Genomic DNA, 20,086 nt, shown 5'->3' with positions numbered 1-20,086 from the left:
GCAAGGTAACCCACTAGATTAAAGATCCTCAAGGTCGCCACTCAAGGTAACCCACTAGATTAAAGATCTACAAGGTCACCACTCAAGGTAACCCACTAGATTAAAGATCTACAAGGTCGCCACTCAAGGTAACCCACTAGATTAAAGATCTACAAGGACCCCACTCGAGGTAACCCACTAGATTAAAGATCTACAAGGTCGCCACTCAAGGTAACCCACTAGATTAAAGATCTACAAGGTCGCCACTCAAGGTAACCCACTAGATTAAAGATCTACAAGGACGCCACTCGAGGTAACCCACTAGATTAAAGATCGACAAGGACCCCACTCAAGGTAACCCACTAGATTAAAGATCTACAAGGTGACCACTCAAGGTAACCCACTAGATTAAAGATCTACAAGGTCGCCACTCAAGGTAACCCACTAGATTAAAGATCTACAAGGACCCCACTCGAGGTAACCCACTAGATTAAAGATCTACAAGGACCCCACTCAAGGTATCCCACTAGATTAAAGATCTACAAGGTCGCCACTCAAGGTAACCCACTAGATTAAAGATCTACAAGGTCGCCACTCAAGGTAACCCACTAGATTAAAGATCTACAAGGTCGCCACTCAAGGTAACCCACTAGATGAACAGTAATGTTAAAGATCAAATTATGCTCCACACTCTTCCCGGTGTCTAGATCTTCCAGACAGGGTTGTCCTCTGAGCCCTGGACTATTTGCGCTTTCCCTCTAACCATTAGCCCAATTCATTAGACAATCAGAAGAAATCGCCCCTATAATAATCAATAACTTACTTACTTACTTACTTATCCTCTTCGTCCCGGTTGGGGCATAAGGCCGCAATCATACACTCCCACTGAATCCTGTCTCGTGCTTTGGCCTGCGCTTCGTCCCAGGAAAGACCCATCTCCTTCAGATCCATCATCACTGTCCTTCGCCAGGTGTTCTTTGGTCTACCCCTCTTTCTCTTCCCAACTGGGGTCCATCTCAAGGCAACTTTGGGTAACCTTTCATTGGGCATCCTCAATACATGACAGAGCCATCTTAACCTCTGTCTCCTTATCTCAAGGGACATATGCAAGCTGCCTGTCTTCTTATAAAGTTCCTCATTCGAGATTCTATTTGGCCAAAAGATGTTGCAGATCCTACGTAAGCAGCTATTGTGGAAGACGTCAACCTTTCTCATATCCTGTTTTGTTACTCTCCAGCACTCAGAGCCATATAGCAGGACATACTTAACATTGCTGTTGTAGAGCCTGAGTTTGGTTTTAAGGCTATATTGTTTAGACTTCCAGATGTTGCGAAGTTGGCTGAAAGCACCTCTTGCTTTGTTGAGACGCGTCTTGATGTCTTTTCGCGTTCCACTTTCACTGCTTATGAGGCTTCCGAGGTATGTAAAGTCTTCTACACATTCCAACGCCTCTCCATCGATGGTGATTGGAGGTGCTGTTGGGGCATTGATGCACATCACCTGGGTCTTTTTCTGGTTGATGTAGAGACCAGTTCGCTTTGCATAATTGCTTAGCCGGTCAGACTTCTCCTGGAGGTGGCTACGAGTGGATGACATGACTGCCAGATCATCTGCAAAGTCAAGGTCTTCCATAAAGGAGAACAGGGTCCATTGGATTCCACGGGACGGTCTGATGTAGTTTGAGGCATAACCCAGTCGATGGTAATCAGGAACAGAATAGGGGAGAGGATGCAGCCTTGTCTTACTCCAGATTTAATGGGAAATTACTCTGTCAAGGTGTTATCAAGGATGACACTGCATTCAAAGTGTTCATAGAATTTTCCAATGATGTTGACCATTTTGGAAGGTATTCCATATGCCCTTAGGATCTTCCATAGGCTCTTGCGATGAATACTGTCAAATGCCTTCTTAAAATCGATAAAGTTAATATACAAGGGGGGGCGTTCCACTCAATACACTGTTCGATGATGTTGCGTAAGGTAAAGATCTGATCGATACAACCTCGACCTTTGCGAAATCCTGCCTGTTCCTCTCTTAGCTTGACATCTATGGCACTATCAAATCTCTTAAGAAGGATTCTGCAAAAGACTTTACTAGGGATGGACAGAAGTGTTATGCCTCGCCAGTTGTCACAGTTTTTCAGGTCACCTTTCTTAGGAAGCTTGCATATGAGGCCCTTGCTCCATTCCCTTGGCATGGCATTGTGCTCCCATATCTTGGCGAAGAGGTCGGTCAGCACCCTGGAGGCTGTGGTGATATCTGCTATCAACATTTCTGCATGTAGCATGTCGATTCCAGGGGCTTTTCCCCGCTTCATATCCTTGATTGCCGTTTGTACTTCAGCTTGGGAGGGAGGATTGGTGTTAATAGCGATGTCATCCAAAGGTTCTGGATCTGCAGGTTCTGGTCCATTGAGCACTTCTTCAAAGTGTTGAGCCCATCTTTCAGCTTGTTCCCTTTCAGTTGTTATCAGTTTACCTTGTTTATCCTTAACTAGTTTAGTGTAAATGTTCCTTGGACCGCTTAGCTGTTTAATGATCCTATACACTATACTGAGTTGTCCTTTAGCTGCAGCCGTCTCTGCTTCACTTGCCAGGTTCTCCACAAAGGCTCTCTTATCCCTTCGGGCTCCTCTTGACCTCTAAGTCTTTCACCTTGTACTCTTTCTTTGCACGTTCAGTTAGCCTGGGTGACTTTGCACTCAGCAGTTTGTCTTTGGCTTTCTTCCTTTCATCGATTTTTGTCCATGTCTGAGGTGTTATCCATTGTTTGTCTCCTTTCTTTCTAAAGCCTATGACACTCTCTGCTGTTTCTTTGTACACGTTTGCGATAATCAATAAGACACCACACAAAATTGACTTGTGGATGACTTATTCATTTTCATGGAAGATCCCTCCCAATCAGACTCAAAGTTACTTAATATAATCGATGACTTCGGTAAATTAACGTGCTTCAAGATTAATTGGCCAAAATCTGCTTGTCTTCCTCTTAGTGAGTTGGCCAAAGCGGTTCACCTACCGGCTGACATCCCCATAGTTGAACATTTTAAGTACTTGGGCATAGAGATCTTTCCCACACTGAATCAGACAACTACATTTAACTCCACAGGCACATATAATAAAATACAACAGGACCTGGATATAGTCGAGCCTTCCTAATTCATTACAGGCCCGAGCATCCATAATTAAAATGAACATACTACCTAGGATACTCAGCTCAATGCTTCCCCTTCCTCCTCCAATAGACCACTGGCGTAAGACTCAAACTACAGTATGATATCCAAATTAATTTGGAATAATAAACGCCAGAGAATCAAAAGAACTACCACTCAACGTAGGAAACAGGATGGGGGCTTGGCTTGGCAATCCCCGATTTTAAGTTATATTTCTGGTCCTTCTCGCTGAGGCCCCTGATAAACTGGCTGGACCCTGAAATTGCGGTGTCATGGCGCTCCTTAGAAGCAGCAGCGGTCTCACCACAAAGACTACAGGATTTAGTATATACTCCACTATTCCTATATCAAAAGGCCAGCTAAGATATGGACCAATTAGTGATGCACGATATATCGGCCGCCGATATGGCAATTTTTTTACACATCGGTATCGGCCCGATATCAAGATAGGGCCGATATTAAAAAAAAATAAAAATAGATTTTTTTTTTTATCTTTTTTTTTTCTTTTTACATGTTTTGGCCTTAAATAGTTTCAAAATATCAGTCATTTCTGAAAATAAGTTACAAAAGTAAAAAAATTATGCGTTTTGGAAAATAGCTCTTTATTTGATTATCATAAAAAAGTGTTTTCTATACAGAGATATCGACATCGGTAAATATCGGTATCGGCCAGAACAGTAATATTAATATCGGTTATCGGTATCGGCCACAATTTTCACATCGGTGCATCACTAGGACCAATCATATCCCACAAACATGGCGTAATGTTGAGAGGTCCTGTGCGGTTAAATGCCTGTGGCACCTCGACTCCAATTTTTCATAACCAGCAACTACTTGTTGGGCACAAACCGGTTAATATTCCTCAATGGGAGAGGAGGGGAAGATATATACGGTATATGAAAACGGTCTTCGAGCATTTCAGGACCTAAAGGAGTTTTATGATATATCTGCCGAATCAATCTTCCTTTACCTACAACTAAGGTCGGTGCTCAGGCGTTGCACCCACACCCTTTTATCAGGCTTATCGGTGACAGGACAACCACAAGAGGGTTTGTCTCAGCTTTTTATACACGTTTAATCAAATCCACATCTGAACATTTTACATTAGATACAGTCTGGCGAGGGTACATCCCAGAGTTAGACCCTGAGTTTGACTGGAGCGACGTTTGGACAAATGCTATATTAGCCTCCCACAACCCTAATCACCAACAAATTGTCCAATGCAAATGAAATAATAATAATAATGCAGGACCTCTTTAGGGGGTCTTTATTCGGCATGCAACGAACTGGACATGCAATTGGAGCGGCACACATGCATTGTCTTTTTCTCAGTCGCCAATGTGATAGAGTCTCTGCGCCTAACCCATCCCGTCGTCCTTCCCCCCATGGGCAGCCAGGAGCAGATAGGGGGTCGACGTGAGCCGCGCCCCGGGGACCAATCCAAGTGCTCCTGTCCGTCTTCGTCAAGGAGCCCCCAGCGTTAGCGATCTGTTGTTGTGTATGTTTTTTCCATTGGGTTTATCTTGGGGGGGGGACCCTTGCGAGCACGGGGAGAACATGCAAACTCCACACAGAAAGGTCTGGGAGATACCCCACCTGGGTACCTGGCATCATGGAAACCTGGTCCCCAAGCGGGAATCGAACCCTGGACCTTCTTGCTGTGAGGCGACCACTACACCACCGTGCCGCTATGTCCAATGTCCAAATGTCCAATGTCTAATGTCTTTTGTGTTGTTTGTGATGTCTTTATTATTTTTACTTGGTATTTTTATTTTGTATTTTGTATTATTAGTTAAGTCTTGATCTATAAGTATTTCTTATTGTCTTATCATTATTATTGTTATTGTTGTGTTATTATTATTATTGATGTTGATGTTGTGTTGTTGTTTGTTGAAATAGAAAATAAAAAAAATTGATAAAGAAAAGTAATGTCAATTTAAAGATCCTCCAGATGTATTTTAAATCCTTGGAAGAATTTTCTATATTGGGGCAGTCAGGTGGCGTAGCGGAGATTGCGCTCGTCACCAATGCAAGAGACTGCGGTCTCGACTCCCGGAGTCAGCATTGCTTGGGGCTTGGGCTGATCGCTATACTAACCCGTTTGGCTGGGTTAGGGGGAGGGCAAGTCATGGGTGGGAAACTGGCGTTGCTCAGCGGAGGCAGAACTTGATGAAGGCAGCGTGACCTCCCACGCGTTACACTTCACCAATGAGAGTCCTCGCTGCCAGCTGAAAAAAGAGTCACTGGCTGTCGCCGCGCGTGTCGGAGGAAGCGTGCGGATGACTTCAGGGTTCCCTTGTACCGACTGGTAGGAGAACATGCGCACAACAAACAGGTAGGGGAGGGGGGGAATTGGCACAACGACCAAATTGGGACGGGGAGAAAACAGAAAAAAACGGAGAAAGAGAGGATACAAAAATATATAAAAATAAAATTCTATATTGAAGAACAGTTTCTATAAATGTTTTATATAACAAGTTCAACAGACTGCAGCTCTGTCTGCAACTACAACTAGTTTGAAATGAGGAACAATGTGGGCAATATTCATCTCCCCTCCTTGTCTCTGTACACCTCTCCTCTCTCTCCTCTCCCCTCCTCTTGTCTCTGTACACCTCTCCTCTCTTTTCTTCTCTCCCCTCCATCCCTCCTCTCCTCCCCATGCCTCCTCCTCTCCTCCCCACCCTCCTTTCCCCTCTCCTCCCCCATCCTCCTCTCCCCTGCTCCACCCCTCCTTCTCTCCTCCTCCTCTTCCCTCCTCCTTTCCCCTCTTCCTCTCCTCTTCCCCTCCTCTCTCCTCCTCCTCTCCCCTCCTCCTCTCTCCCCTCCTCTCTCCTCCTCCTTTCCTCTCCTCTCCTCCTCTCTCCTCCTCCTCTCTCCTGACCCCAGGGATCCGGTCTGACTTGGACGGTCAGCTGAAGGCAGATATGTGGAAGACATTGTGTCAAACAGTTGGAGAGAAAGGAGTCTTCATCTTCAGTACGAAGGGCTGCTTGACAGAGACTGAGCTTCACACTTCACTGAAGGTAAACACTGATATACACCTCACTGAAGGTAAACACTAATATACACCTCACTGAAGGTAAACACTAATATACACCTCACTGAAGGTAAACACTAATATACACCTCACTGAAGGTAAACACTAATATACACCTCACTGAAGGTAAACACTAATATACACCTCACTGAAGGTAAACACTAATATACACCTCACTGAAGATAAACACTGATATACACCTCACTGAAGGTAAACACTGATATACACCTCACTGAAGGTAAACACTAATATACACCTCACTGAAGGTAAACACTGATATACACCTCACTGAAGGTAAACACTAATATACACCTCAGTGAAGATAAACACTAATATACACCTCACTGAAGGTAAACACTAATATACACCTCACTGAAGGTAAACACTTAAATACACCTCACTGAAGGTAACTAATATACACCTCACTGAAGGTAAACACTAATATACACCTCACTGAAGGTAAACACTAATATACACCTCACTGAAGGTAAACACTGATATACACCTCACTGAAGGTAAACACTAATATACACCTCACTGAAGGTAAATACTAATATACACCTCACTGAAGGTAAACACTGATATACACCTCACTGAAGGTAAACACTGATATACACCTCACTGAAGGTAAACACTGATATACACCTCACTGAAGATAAACACTAATATACACCTCACTGAAGGTAAACACTAATATACACCTCACTGAAGATAAACACTAATATACACCTCACTGAAGGAAACACTGATATACACCTCACTGAAGATAAACACTAATATACACCTCACTGAAGATAAACACTAATATACACCTCACTGAAGGTAAACACTGATATACACCTCACTGAAGGTAAACACTAATATACACCTCACTGAAGGTAAACACTAATATACACCTCACTGAAGGTAAACACTAATATACACCTCACTGAAGGTAAACACTAATATACACCTCACTGAAGATAAACACTAATATACACCTCACTGAAGGTAAACACTGATATACACCTCACTGAAGGTAAACACTGATATACACCTCACTGAAGGTAAACACTGATATACACCTCACTGAAGGTAAACACTAATATACACCTCACTGAAGGTAAACACTAATATACACCTCACTGAAGGTAAACACTGATATACACCTCACTGAAGGTAAACACTGATATACACCTCACTGAAGGTAAACACTGATATACACCTCACTGAAGGTAAACACTAATATACACCTCACTGAAGGTAAACACTGATATACACCTCACTGAAGGTAAACACTAATATACACCTCACTGAAGGTAAACACTAATATACACCTCACTGAAGGTAAACACTAATATACACCTCACTGAAGGTAACTAATATACACCTCACTGAAGGTAAACACTTATATACACCTCACTGAAGGTAACTAATATACACCTCACTGAAGGTAAACACTAATATACACCTCACTGAAGGTAAACACTAATATACACCTCACTGAAGGTAAACACTAATATACACCTCACTGAAGGTAAACACTGATATACACCTCACTGAAGGTAAACACTAATATACACCTCACTGAAGGTAAACACTGATATACACCTCACTGAAGGTAAACACTAATATACACCTCACTGAAGGTAAACACTAATATAATAATAATAATAATAATAATTCATTTAATTTATATAGCGCTTCTCAATAACCCGAAGTCGCTGACAGTAGTCGGGAGCAGGGGTACAAACAAAGAGACGAAAGCAAAGAAACAAAACAAAACAACAAAGAAACAAAAACAAAGGAACATGAGACCATGGGGGGAACGGGGGAGACAGCCTGATGGCACAAAAAAAAAGACTAGAGACATATCGATCAGGTTGGAGGGGAGGGGGGGGTTTAGGGGTGGGGGGGGTTGAAGGCAAGGGAGAACAGGTGGGTTTTGAGGCGAGCTTTGAAGGTGGAGAGTGTAGGGGAGTCTCTGATGGACTGGGGGAGGGAGTTCCAGAGTCGGGGTGCAGTGCGAGAGAAGGCCCGATCTCCGAAGTTTTTAAGCTTGGATGTCGGGACAGTGAGGGAGGCAGTGGAGGAGGACCGGAGGGAACGGGTTGGGCGGTAGGGGAGAAGGAGATCAGTCAGGTAGGGGGGGGCCAGGCTGTGGAGGGCTTTGAAGGTGAGGAGTAGTGTTTTGAAGTTAATGCGGTGTTTGATCGGGAGCCAGTGGAGGGAGTGGAGGACAGGAGTGATGTGTTCGCGGGACCGGGTGTTAGTGAGGAGGCGGGCGGCTGAATTTTGGACCATTTGCAATTTATGGAGGGAGCGGGAGGTGATACCAGTGAGGAGGGAGTTGCAGTAGTCCAGGCGGGAGGAGATGAAGGCGTGAATGAGGGATTCAGCAGCGGGGGGGGAGAGGCAGTGACGGATTTTTGCGATGTTGCGGAGGTGAAAGTAGGATGTTTTCACGATGGAGCGGACGTGGGGGTCAAGTGAGAGGGTGGGGTCAAGGAGGACACCAAGGTTGCGGACTAGGGGGGAGGGGGTGATGGTGGAGTCGTTGATGGTGAGTGTGATGGGTCCGGATCTGGTGAGGGTGGTTTTGGTGCCGATGATGAGGAGTTCAGTCTTGTCACTGTTGAGTTTGAGGAGGTTGTGGGTCATCCAAGTTTGGAGTTCGGTGATGCATGATTCGATGTGACTGAGGGGTGGGCTGTGGGGGGATTGTGTACTGATGTATATTTGGGTGTCGTCGGCGTAACAGTGGAAGTTGAGGTGGTATTTGCGAATGATGTGACCAAGGGGGAGAATGTAGCAGATGAAGAGCAGGGGGCCGAGGACTGAGCCTTGGGGGACCCCCTGTGTGACTGGGGAGGGGGGGGAGGTGTGGCCGGAGAGGGAGATGAATTGGTGTCTGTCAGTGAGGTAGGAGGAGAACCAGTCAAGTGCTGTGCCCTCAACACCCAGTTGGTGCAGCCTTTGGAGGAGGATGGAGTGACACACTGTGTCAAAGGCTGCACTGAGATCGAGTAGGATCAGGATGTTGAGGGCACCGGAGTCAGCGGAGATGAGGAGGTCATTGATGACCTTTACCAGTGCAGTTTCGGTGCTGTGAGCGGGACGGAAGCCAGACTGAAGGGGTTCATATAGGGTGTTGGACTGGAGATGGGAGTGGAGTTGGGAGGCAGCAATACGTTCCAGTGTTTTTGAGAAAAAAGGAAGATTGGATATGGGGCGGTAGTTGGAGAGGCTGGATGGGTCAAGAGTGGGTTTTTTGAGGACAGGGGTGACAGCGGCGAGTTTGTAGGGGGAGGGGACGTGGCCTAGGGATAGTGACTGGTTGAAAAGGGCGGTGAGGTGGGGGATGAGAGCAGGGAGGCAGGCTTTGGTGAGAGTAGTGGGTAGGGGGTCAAGGGAGCAGGTAGTGGTCTTGGAGGTAGTCATGAGGTCCATGATGAAGGAGGAGTCAACTGGGGCGAAGGCAGTAAAAGGGGTGGGAGGGATGGAGTCAGGTGGGGGAAAAATGTTGGTGGGGGGGGCAAGGGTGGGGGAATTGGCGATGCGGGCAGTCAGTGAGCTGTTGATTAAAGATACTTTGTTGTTGAAGAAGAGGAGAAACGAGTTGCAGAGGTCAGGGGAGGAGAGTGAGTTATTGTCCGGGGGTTGTAAGAGTTTCTTGACAGTGGAGAAGAGGGTCCGGGGGTTGCGGTTGCTGCTGTTGATGATGGTGGAGTAGTGGGCAGATTTGGCAGCTTGGAGTGCATCACGGTAGGAGGAGACGTGCTGTTTGTGGAGGTCGGCGTGGATGGTGAGGCGGGTTTTTTTATAGAGGCGTTCTAGTTGACGGCCGGTTTGCTTCATGGAGCGGAGTTCCGGAGTGTACCAGGGGGAGGAGGTGGTGAATGAGACAGTGATGGTTTTCAGGGGTGCCAGTGAGTCGAGGGAGTCAGAGAGAGTAGAGTTGAGGAGGAGGGCATAGTCGTCGGGGTTAGAGGGGGCGGAGTCAGGGGGAAAGGCAGAGGATATGGATTGAGACAGTGTGAGAGGGTCGATGGATTTTATGTTACGGAAAGAGATGGTGCGTTTGATGGAGTGGTGGGGTGGGGGAAGGGGAGCAGAGAAAAGGATGCAGTAGTGGTCAGAGAGTGGGAATGGGATGGGGTGAGGATTGGATATGGGTAGGGAGGCAGAGCAAACAAGGTCAAGTGTGTGGCCTTTGTTGTGGGTGGGGAAGTTGATGTGCTGGGTGAGGCTAAAACAGTCAAGGAGGGAGAGGAAGTCAGGAGTGAGGTTTGAGTTTGGTTGGTCAACATGGATGTTGAGGTCACCGGTAAGTAGGAGGCGGGTGGAGAGAGTGGAGGCTATGGTCAGGAGATCAGAAAGTTCAGTTAAGAAAGAGGGATGAGGCTTTGGAGGGCGGTAGAGGAGTAGTGCAGTGATAGAGTTGGGGAGGGAGAGGGCAAGGTATTCGAAGGATAGCATGGGAGGGAGGTTTAGGTGCAGTTCAGTGATGGATAGGGAGAGTTTGTGAAAAACGGCAAGACCCCCCCCTCGGCCAGAGAGGCGGGGCTTGGCGATGAAGCTGTAATTTGGGGGGGTAGCTTGGTTGAGGGAGTAGAAGTCCAAGGGCTGTTGCCAGGTTTCAGTGAGGAGGAGTAGGTCCAGGTTGTTGTCCAGTAGTAGTTCATAGATCAGAGGTGATTTGTTAGAGAGAGAACGGGTGTTGAGGAGAGCAAGGGAGATGGATGGGGGAGCAGGGAGGAAGGAGCGAAGGTTATCGAGGTTAGCGGTGCGGCGGGTGGGGGTGGCAGGGGGGCGAGAGGTAGTCCAGGAAGAGGGGATGTATGAGCCGTCAGGGAGGTGGAGAGACCGGTTTCGATTTAGGCGGGGGCCTCTGTGGAAGTTGCGACGGCGACAGTGAATGCCAGCGTTTCTGGCAGCAGTGGCAGTGGCAGCGGGGAGGCGGTAGTTGTTGTTGAGCGAGTGAAGATCAGCAGGAGTATATGAGAGGCGGCAGGGGGGTGGGGGGGGGCAGTGAAAAATGGGGGGAGGGGGGGTTGTGAGAATCCAAGGGGAAAACGGTAGGAGAAGCAGGAGTCCAAGTTGGGTATAGAATAGGAGCAGGAGTGGGTTAAAAGTTGGTAGTAGCTGGAGGGCGGAGAGTTGGAGTAGAATGTTGAGCGGATCACTCCGGGGCTGCAGCTGGACAAAGGGAGCACTTCAGAGTTGCAGCTGGATACTGGGAGAGAGAGTGTTATTGTTTTGGAGCAGCGTGTAGTAGCCGGCTCCAGACCAAGCCCGCGTAGCGGGCCGACCTGACCGCGCCATACCAGCAGCCAAGACCGAGAGGAGAGTGAGGGCAGTAGTATAGTATCGCCGACACTCACCCGAGGAGATGGGGAACCCGCAAACCAGCGCGAGGGAGTGGTGTCGCCCTCGCGGGAAGGGAGTAGTAGGATAGCACGGCCAGGCAGGCAGTGCCAGCAGCGGGTGGCTGGTTTAGCCGACAGCAGACAGCCAGCAGCAGATGGAGGGACACGCACAGGACCGGTCCGGAGGACAGGTAAGGTTTTGTCTGGGAGAAAAATGTGTCGATCCGGGAGTTTGTTTTCCAGTGGCAAGGTTTGTAGTCCAGTTTGAGATCCAGTGATGGTGGGAACGGTGAGAGTACAGTCGGCAGGTCCAGAGAGCAGGGGGGAAAGAGAGGACGTGAAATGTTTGTAGAGAGTCAGGACGGGCGCAGGAGAGGACGGGAGAGACAAGCAGCGTCGATGGTAGAAAACAAAATAACAAATAGAGTACAAGGAATGACGGGTAACAGGGCTGGGATACAGTTTAAACGGGTAAATAGAGATACGGACAGAAGCGGCAGTCACAGGTTAACGCCAGCAATGCTCTGGATCCGAGAAAAAACAAGAAAAACAGCTGAGTGACGCGGGACAGAAAATTGCGACTGATATATACACCTCACTGAAGGTAAACACTAATATACACCTCACTGAAGGTAAACACTGATATACACCTCACTGAAGGTAAACACTGATATACACCTCACTGAAGGTAAACACTGATATACACCTCACTGAAGGTAAACACTAATATACACCTCACTGAAGGTAAACACTGATATACACCTCACTGAAGGTAAACACTGATATACACCTCACTGAAGATAAACACTAATATACACCTCACTGAAGGTAAACACTAATATACACCTCACTGAAGGTAAACACTGATATACACCTCACTGAAGGTAAACACTGATATACACCTCACTGAAGGTAAACACTGATATACACCTCTCTCTCTCTGTCTTGCTCTCGCTCTCTCTCTCTGTCTCTCTCTCTCTGTCTCTCTCTGTCTCTCTCTCTCTGTCTGTCTCTCTCACTCTCTCTGTCTGTGTCTCTCTCGCTCTCACTCGCTCTCTCTGTCTGTGTCTCTCGCTCTCTGTCTTGCTCTCGCTCTCTCTCTGTCTCTCTGTCTGTGTCTCTCTCACTCTCTCGCTCTCACTCGCTCTCTCTCTCGCTCTCTCTCTCTGCGTCTCTCGCTCTCTGTCTTGCTCTCGCTCTCTCTCTGTATCTCTCTCTCTCTCTGTCTGTGTCTCTCTCGCTCTCACTCGCTCTCTCTCTCGCTCTCTCTGTGTCTCTCGCTCTCTGTCTTGCTCTCGCTCTCTCTCTGTCTCTCTCTGTCTGTGTCTCTCTCGCTCTCACTCGCTCTCTCTCTCGCTCTCTCTCTACGTCTCTCGCTCTCTGTCTTGCTCTCGCTCTCTCTCTGTCTCTCTCTCTCTGTCTGTGTCTCTCTCGCTCTCACTCGCTCTCTCTCTCGCTCTCTCTCTCTACGTCTCTCGCTCTCTGTCTTGCTCTCGCTCTCTCTCTGTCTCTCTCTCTCTGTCTGTCTCTCTCACTCTCTCTCTCTGTCTGTGTCTCTCTCTCTCTCGCTCTCTCTCTCTACGTCACTCGCTCTCTGTCTTGCTCTCGCTCTCTCTCTGTCTCTCTCTGTCTGTGTCTCTCTCGCTCTCACTCTCTCTGCAGATCCTTTGCATGTCCGCGGATGAGTTCCGTGACTTCAAAGAGAACGACGGCTGGGAGGAGGATGAGGAAGAGGAGGATGAGGAGGAGAGGATGTCCCAGGCCTTCTCCAGCGAGGGTCTCCCCAGCCTCCAGGCTCCGTGGCGTGGGCTGGTCCACGCGGCCGCACGCCTCACCCTGGCCTCCTACAGAGAGGGGGAGGGGACAACAGAGGACTGTGACCAGGCTTTGATGGAGAGCAAGGATGTAGTTGCAGGACTGAGCAGGCGCCAGCAGAGGGCGCTGCAGGTGCGCTACGGACAGAAGAGGATTCTATCCAGGCTGATGGCGCTCACCAAACCATAGGGTCTCTTCTGAACTCACGCACACTCTCCTTTAGGGGCAGAAATAAGTATCTAGGAATTATATGTTGACGAAACGTGGAATAAATATGATTTAAAGCAGACTTAACTTAATTAGAGACAGGTGGGTAGTTCTGTACTGAATGTGTCGTTTGGGAAGTGAAGTAGAATGATTTCTCAGCACGGAGAGGTTTGAGACCTGAGTTCATTCATGTTTTTTAATCTATAGTTCCTCATTAGTTTCTTGGTAGTTCATCTTTGTTGTGTTTGTGTTGTTGCTCCTTCCTCATTAGTTGTGTTTGTGTTGTTGTTCCTGGTGGAGCCACAACAGCATAGACCCATTCATGTAAAAATACACAACAGATATTAACTGTATCTCAATTACAAGCAATCTAGACAACATATCTCTGCTAAATCACATTTATCAATAAATAGAAATTAATAGATATAATCAAAACATGAATGGAATAAATCATGTTTGTCTTGAAAAATATAAATGAAACAAGGTGGAAGCAGACAGTGAAGGAACACAGTGAACCTTTTTGTAAAAAATTACCATATTTACCCGTTTTCACCTACAATTTACACACTTTGGGTCAATGATTGTTTGTTTGTTTTTGGTTTTTATAAATTTTCTGTTACCACTTCCAATTGGACAGCACCTTGCTTCCTTTTTTTGTATATGTTTTTTCCCCTGTTGTTACTATACACATATTCATTTATTCATCTACCCTTTTTATACAGCTTCTCTCCTTGTACAGTGTCCTTGAGTCTGAGAAAGACGCTTCTCTCTTCAAATCCAATTCATTATTATTATTATTAGGGATGTTCGATATTGGCTTTTTTACTGATATCCGATATACCGATATTGTCCAACTCTTAATTTCCGATACCGATATCAACCCGATATATGCGGGGTCCCCCCCCCCCCCCCCAAAACTGAATAATTTCAGGTAATTAACATTACTTATTACATGGCGTTTTCACAATCGCCAAAATGCTTGCTTGTGATTGGTCAATAGCGCGCGTCAGAGGTCCGTTATCACACGATAACGGACCTCTGCCAAGCAATAATGGCCGCTGTGCGCAGCTGTTCGCAATCAAGCCCACTACAACACTGTATCAGTGCTGCTCAGCATATGCACAGTTGCACTCAGTCATCAGTGCAATCAGACCACAGACCTGCCGACTGCCGATAATAATAATCACTTTATTTGGGCTGACAGAGCCACAGAACAACTACGTTTGCATTTGATCTCGTCTTGTCTCGTCGATGGTGTAAAATGAATTAGGTATATTGTTAGTAAGTTAGCCATGTAATAAGCGGGATAATGTATAGCTATACTCGATCATTGTCGCAAAATAATTGACCTTCACTGACGTTTAAAACACCTCGGCGCTGCGCCTCGGTATTTTAAACTCTGTCGGTCAATTATTTTGCGACAATGACCTCGTAGCTATACATTATCCCTTACATATCTCTTGTCGTGGAATTAACACATTATGCATACTTTTGACAATAAATAAAATAAGAATTTGTTACTTGCTTGCCTGAGTAAATAAAGGTTAAATAAATGTAAAAAATTTGAAAACAGATACCGATATTACATTTGAATGCCAATATCAGTAGGCCGATAATATCGGACATCCCTAATTATTATAATGAAAATGTTATTTTATATGTTCACAGAAAATGTGCCAAGGCCAACGAGTCTCAGAAAGAAAACATTTTAGTAAACATTGAAAACGGTTCCCACAGACCCAACACCACCAGGGTTAATTATTATCCTGCATTATTATTATTAACCATTATAACAAGCTCATATAGTTCCTTGGTACTTAATCATTATTCTGCCTCCTAAAGTGTCACAACCACACTGGCTCCCATACAGCAGATTCAACACAAGTTCTAATATGTTTTTTTATACTTTGTTGTCTAATAATATCATGCAGTAGAGTAGCAGCACTTGTTTCTGCTCGTGTCATATGTGCTTTTCTAAATAAAATCGCAACATGCTCAGCTGACTTCTTAAAAAAACGCCCCTAAACTACAAGGAAATGTAAGTTCTCGTTTTTGAAGCTTTGTCTCACGAACAATATTGATGCAAAACTGGTACAATATAGATGTAGTTGTGACTCGTCAACACAGTACCACAAATCACGTTGTCTGAATGTACCAAGCCATGCATCACATGTTGTCCGAATGTACCAAGCCATGCATCACATGTTGTCTGAATGTACCAAGCCATGCATCACATGTTGTCTGAATGTACCAAGCCATGCATCACAGGTTGTCTGAATGTACCAAGCCATGCATCACATGTTGTCTGAATGTACCAAGCCATGCATCACATGTTGTCTGAATGTACCAAGCCATGCATCACATGTTGTCTGAATGTACCAAGCCATGCATCACAGGTTGTCTGAATGTACCAAGCCATGCATCACAGGTTGTCTGAATGTACCAAGCCATGCATCACAGGTTGTCTGAATGTACCAAGCCATGCATCACATGTTGTCTGAATGTACCAAGCCATGCATCACATGTTGTCTGAATGTACCAAGCCATGCATCACATGTTGTCTGAATGTACCAAGCCATGCATCACAGGTTGTCTGAATGTACCAAGCCATGCATCACAGGTTGTCTGAATGTACCAAGCCATGCATCACATGTTGTCTGAATGTACCAAGCCATGCATCACATGTTGTCTGAATGTACCAAGCCATGCATCACATGTTGTCTGAATGGACACACTGCTTACTATTTTGTATACATTTCGATTTTACTGGTGATTCATGTTTTTAAATGTATTGATAAATGTCAGTAGAATGAACATTCTGAAGCCATGGAATGGTGTGAATACTTTGAACAGTAATGATGTTGTATTATTAATGATGTATTGGTTAATTGAGCCCTAGCCCTATTTTCTGAAAATCTGCCTAAAAATACATACCTAAGTAAATGGAAGATTGCTCCACTTCTATTCGCATGTTCTTGGTATCTAGGGACATCTATGGATCTCAGGGAATTGTGTCCGTTACTAGGCTTGAGTAAATTGTGATGAAACAAAAAATTATATAAATTATGATTTTTGCTTTGCATCTTTGACGGTGAATAACACCACCATGCTAGAAATGACCAGACATGAATGACTGCCACTGAGCTCGTTCAGCACCTCCTTGAGATCATGTGTACAAAAAACCTAAGCAAATTAATAAAAGGGAAGATGATTAAACTGAAGGTTTTGTAGATACAGTACTGAATTCTGCCATCCGGACACATGCAATTTGAAATATTATTATAGAATATCAGGCCTATAAATTACCTGAGAACAGTTAAAGGAACAGACCTGAGAACAGTTAAAGGAACAAACCTGAGAACAGTTAAAGGAACACGCCAACAACCATCTGCTCCAGTCAGATAAGAACATGGACACATATTTCCTCTGTGTATCCAGGCCAATTACCCTAATGTTAGTGTTTTTCTCTCGTCATCCTCTCTCCCACTGCTCCATTGTCACATCCATTGAGCCGTTCAGCCACTGTAGTGTGATGTGTGCCTGGTGCCAGTGTATGGCAGCCATTGAGCCTGCGTAGCCCAAGGCTGGGTGCTACCAGTGGTGGTGAAGGAGGCCATTTCCACCCTACATTGTGGGAAGCGCTTTGAGTGTCTAGAAAAGCTTTATATAAATGTAATGAATTTTTATTATTACATCTCCTGTTGTGTTTCATAACATATTTCAGATCAGATTTGCACTGGTAGTGTCTCAGCAGTCATGTGGTGGTGTGAGTCGCCACATCCCCGTTCAGAGAGAGAACCTACATCTGGCTCAACAGTCTGCAGACTCATCCAGCCGTGAGCAGAGATCTAGGCTGGTAAAGATATGCCTCCTAAAATGTCTAAACTAAAGTACAGATTACAGGCTTTCCGGTTTCGACAAAACAATTATAGAAACGTGTGAAGTGCAGGCGGTTAGGTGGTCGAGCGGAGATTGCGTTCGTCACCAGCCCCGGAGCTGTGAGCTTGGTTCGCCTGTTCGAATCCAGCTCACAGCTCCGGGGTTGTCACCAGCTTGGCTGGCCGTCTGCACTGATACAATTGGCTGTTATCAGAGGGTGGGAGAAGCTGGCGGGGTGGGTCCGGGTCGTTGTAAACAGCGACTCCTACAGTTCGGTCGGGGCGCCTGCTAAGCGCGGATTGGACGTGAGGGGGATAGTGTGGTCCTCCGACACGCTACGCCCTCTCAATGAGAATCCGCGCTGCCAGGTGAAAAGAAGCGGTGATTGGCTGGACGTGTGTCGGAGGAGGCACGTGGTAGCCTCCACTCTCCCAGATGATCTGACTGTGGGGGGTAAGTGCGCAGCGACCAGGAAGGGACTGGGAATTGGCATACGACTAACATTGGGATGGGAGAAAATCGGAGGAAAATGGAGGGGGAAAAAGACCAATAATAAAAAAAAAAAAAAAAAAACGTGTGAAGTGCACAATATTTCCTCGTTTAAGCCACTGCAACGCCTTTGCCTGAAGGATTTACTACATGACCAGGACGTTCTAGCTTGTTTGCCGACAGGATTCGGGAAAAGTTTGGTCCGTTCGGAGGCAGCTTCCAGGGGAACTGGAAGTACATACACCGGAAATTCAACCAGTGACACTTTCGGCAGTAGTTCTTAACCAGGCTTTATCTCACGGAGATACAACTGGGAACGAGGTTAGCAGAGATCTGAGCAGAGGAAGGTGTCCTTCATGTTCTAATGACACTGGAACGTCTGAGAGGAAGGTGTCCTTCATGTTCTAATGACACTGGAACGTCTGAGAGGAAGGTGTCCTTCATGTTCTAATGACACTGGAACGTCTGAGAGGAAGGTGTCCTTCATGTTCTAATGACACTGGAACGTCTGAGAGGAAGGTGTCCTTCATGTTCTAATGACACTGGAACGTCTGAGAGGAAGGTGTCCTTCATGTTCTAATGACACTGGAACGTCTGAGAGGAAGGTGTCCTTCATATTCTAATGACACTGGAACGTCTGAGAGGAAGGTGTCCTTCATGTTCTAATGACACTGGAACGTCTGAGAGGAAGGTGTCCTTCATGTTCTAATGACACTGGAACGTCTGAGAGGAAGGTGTCCTTCATGTTCTAATGACACTGGAACGTCTGAGAGGAAGGTGTCCTTCATGTTCTAATGACACTGGAACGTCTGAGAGGAAGGTGTCCTTCATGTTCTAATGACACTGGAACGTCTGAGAGGAAGGTGTCCTTCATGTTCTAATGACACTGGAACGTCTGAGAGGAAGGTGTCCTTCATGTTCTAATGACACTGGAACGTCTGAGAGGAAGGTGTCCTTCATGTTCTAATGACACTGGAACGTCTGAGAGGAAGGTGTCCTTCATATTCTAATGACACTGGAACGTCTGAGAGGAAGGTGTCCTTCATGTTCTAATGACACTGGAACGTCTGAGAGGAAGGTGTCCTTCATGTTCTAATGACACTGGAACGTCTGAGAGGAAGGTGTCCTTCATGTTCTAATGACACTGGAACGTCTGAGAGGAAGGTGTCCTTCATGTTCTAATGACACTGGAACGTCTGAGAGGAAGGTGTCCTTCATGTTCTAATGACACTGGAACGTCTGAGAGGAAGGTGTCCTTCATGTTCTAATGACACTGGAACGTCTGAGAGGAAGGTGTCCTTCATGTTCTAATGACACTGGAACGTCTGAGAGGAAGGTGTCCTTCATGTTCTAATGACACTGGAACGTCTGAGAGGAAGGTGTCCTTCATGTTCTAATGACACTGGAACGTCTGAGAGGAAGGTGTCCTTCATGTTCTAAGTGTAGCAAGTGCTTTGTGACGACCTTTACAGTTTAACTACTTCCAAGACATTAAGACACAGATTAAGCCTAGACTAAATACACCTCTGTGGTTTTAAGTTAGGCTAGCTGGTCCGTATCCGCTTCCATTTATTTGCAGCCTGATAGCTTCCTACGGATTGCAGAGGAAACTGGTATCATGTTCTTGTCCGACTCTGGAGAAGATGGTAAGCGCATTTCAGTTATTACTGAAATGTTTAAACACAACAATCTCCCTATATGCATTTTGAAGCCAAGACATTGTAAAAAAAAGATGGCGACGGGTGCAGTTCAACTTTTTAATGCGTTAACTACAGTATGCATACATACAGGAAATGAGTAGCAAGAACTAAAGGCAACTAGAAAGGACTACAAAATACAACACAGTGAACACACGGACCAATACATTTACAAAACATTCAAAATCCTTACAAAATGGTCTGTATTGGTCCTTCTGTTGTTGTTCCTGCAATTTGGATCTTTGTACAAATTTTCAAGATACGATTTGCCATCTTAAATTTTCCACAATTGTACAAGTGCCAGGGAGAGCCTCAGTTCGGAACGGACAGACCATCCAACTATTGTACCCCCCTCCCCCTCCTCTCGCGCCGCCGAACCCCACGCCAGAGGAGCAGACCCCCCCCTCCTCCTCCCACGCCGCCACCACACCCCCGAGGAGCAGACCCCCCCCCCCACCCTCTC

General features: G+C 46.1%; 1 protein-coding gene across 1 annotated transcript in view; it reads left to right on the top strand.

Annotated features, from left to right (window-relative positions):
• The window catches only part of setd6 (SET domain containing 6, protein lysine methyltransferase), a 70,218-nt gene extending 53,688 nt beyond the window's left edge, over nucleotides 1-16,530 (top strand). The window contains exons 7-9 of the mRNA XM_084317794.1: nucleotides 1-5; nucleotides 6,038-6,174; nucleotides 13,199-16,530. The exon at nucleotides 1-5 is cut by the window's left edge and continues 176 nt beyond it. Of these exons, the coding sequence (XP_084173920.1) occupies nucleotides 1-5; nucleotides 6,038-6,174; nucleotides 13,199-13,540 (484 nt within the window). The 3' untranslated portion in view covers nucleotides 13,541-16,530. The remainder of the gene's footprint in view (nucleotides 6-6,037; nucleotides 6,175-13,198) is intronic.
• The last annotated feature ends 3,556 nt before the right edge of the window (nucleotides 16,531-20,086 follow it).

This window comes from Notolepis coatsorum (assembly GCF_963971535.1).
Source record: "Notolepis coatsorum genome assembly, chromosome: 6".
Lineage (NCBI taxonomy): Eukaryota > Metazoa > Chordata > Actinopteri > Aulopiformes > Paralepididae > Notolepis > Notolepis coatsorum.
Note: the sequence above shows the minus strand (reverse complement) of the source record. Positions and strands in the feature narration are given on the sequence as shown.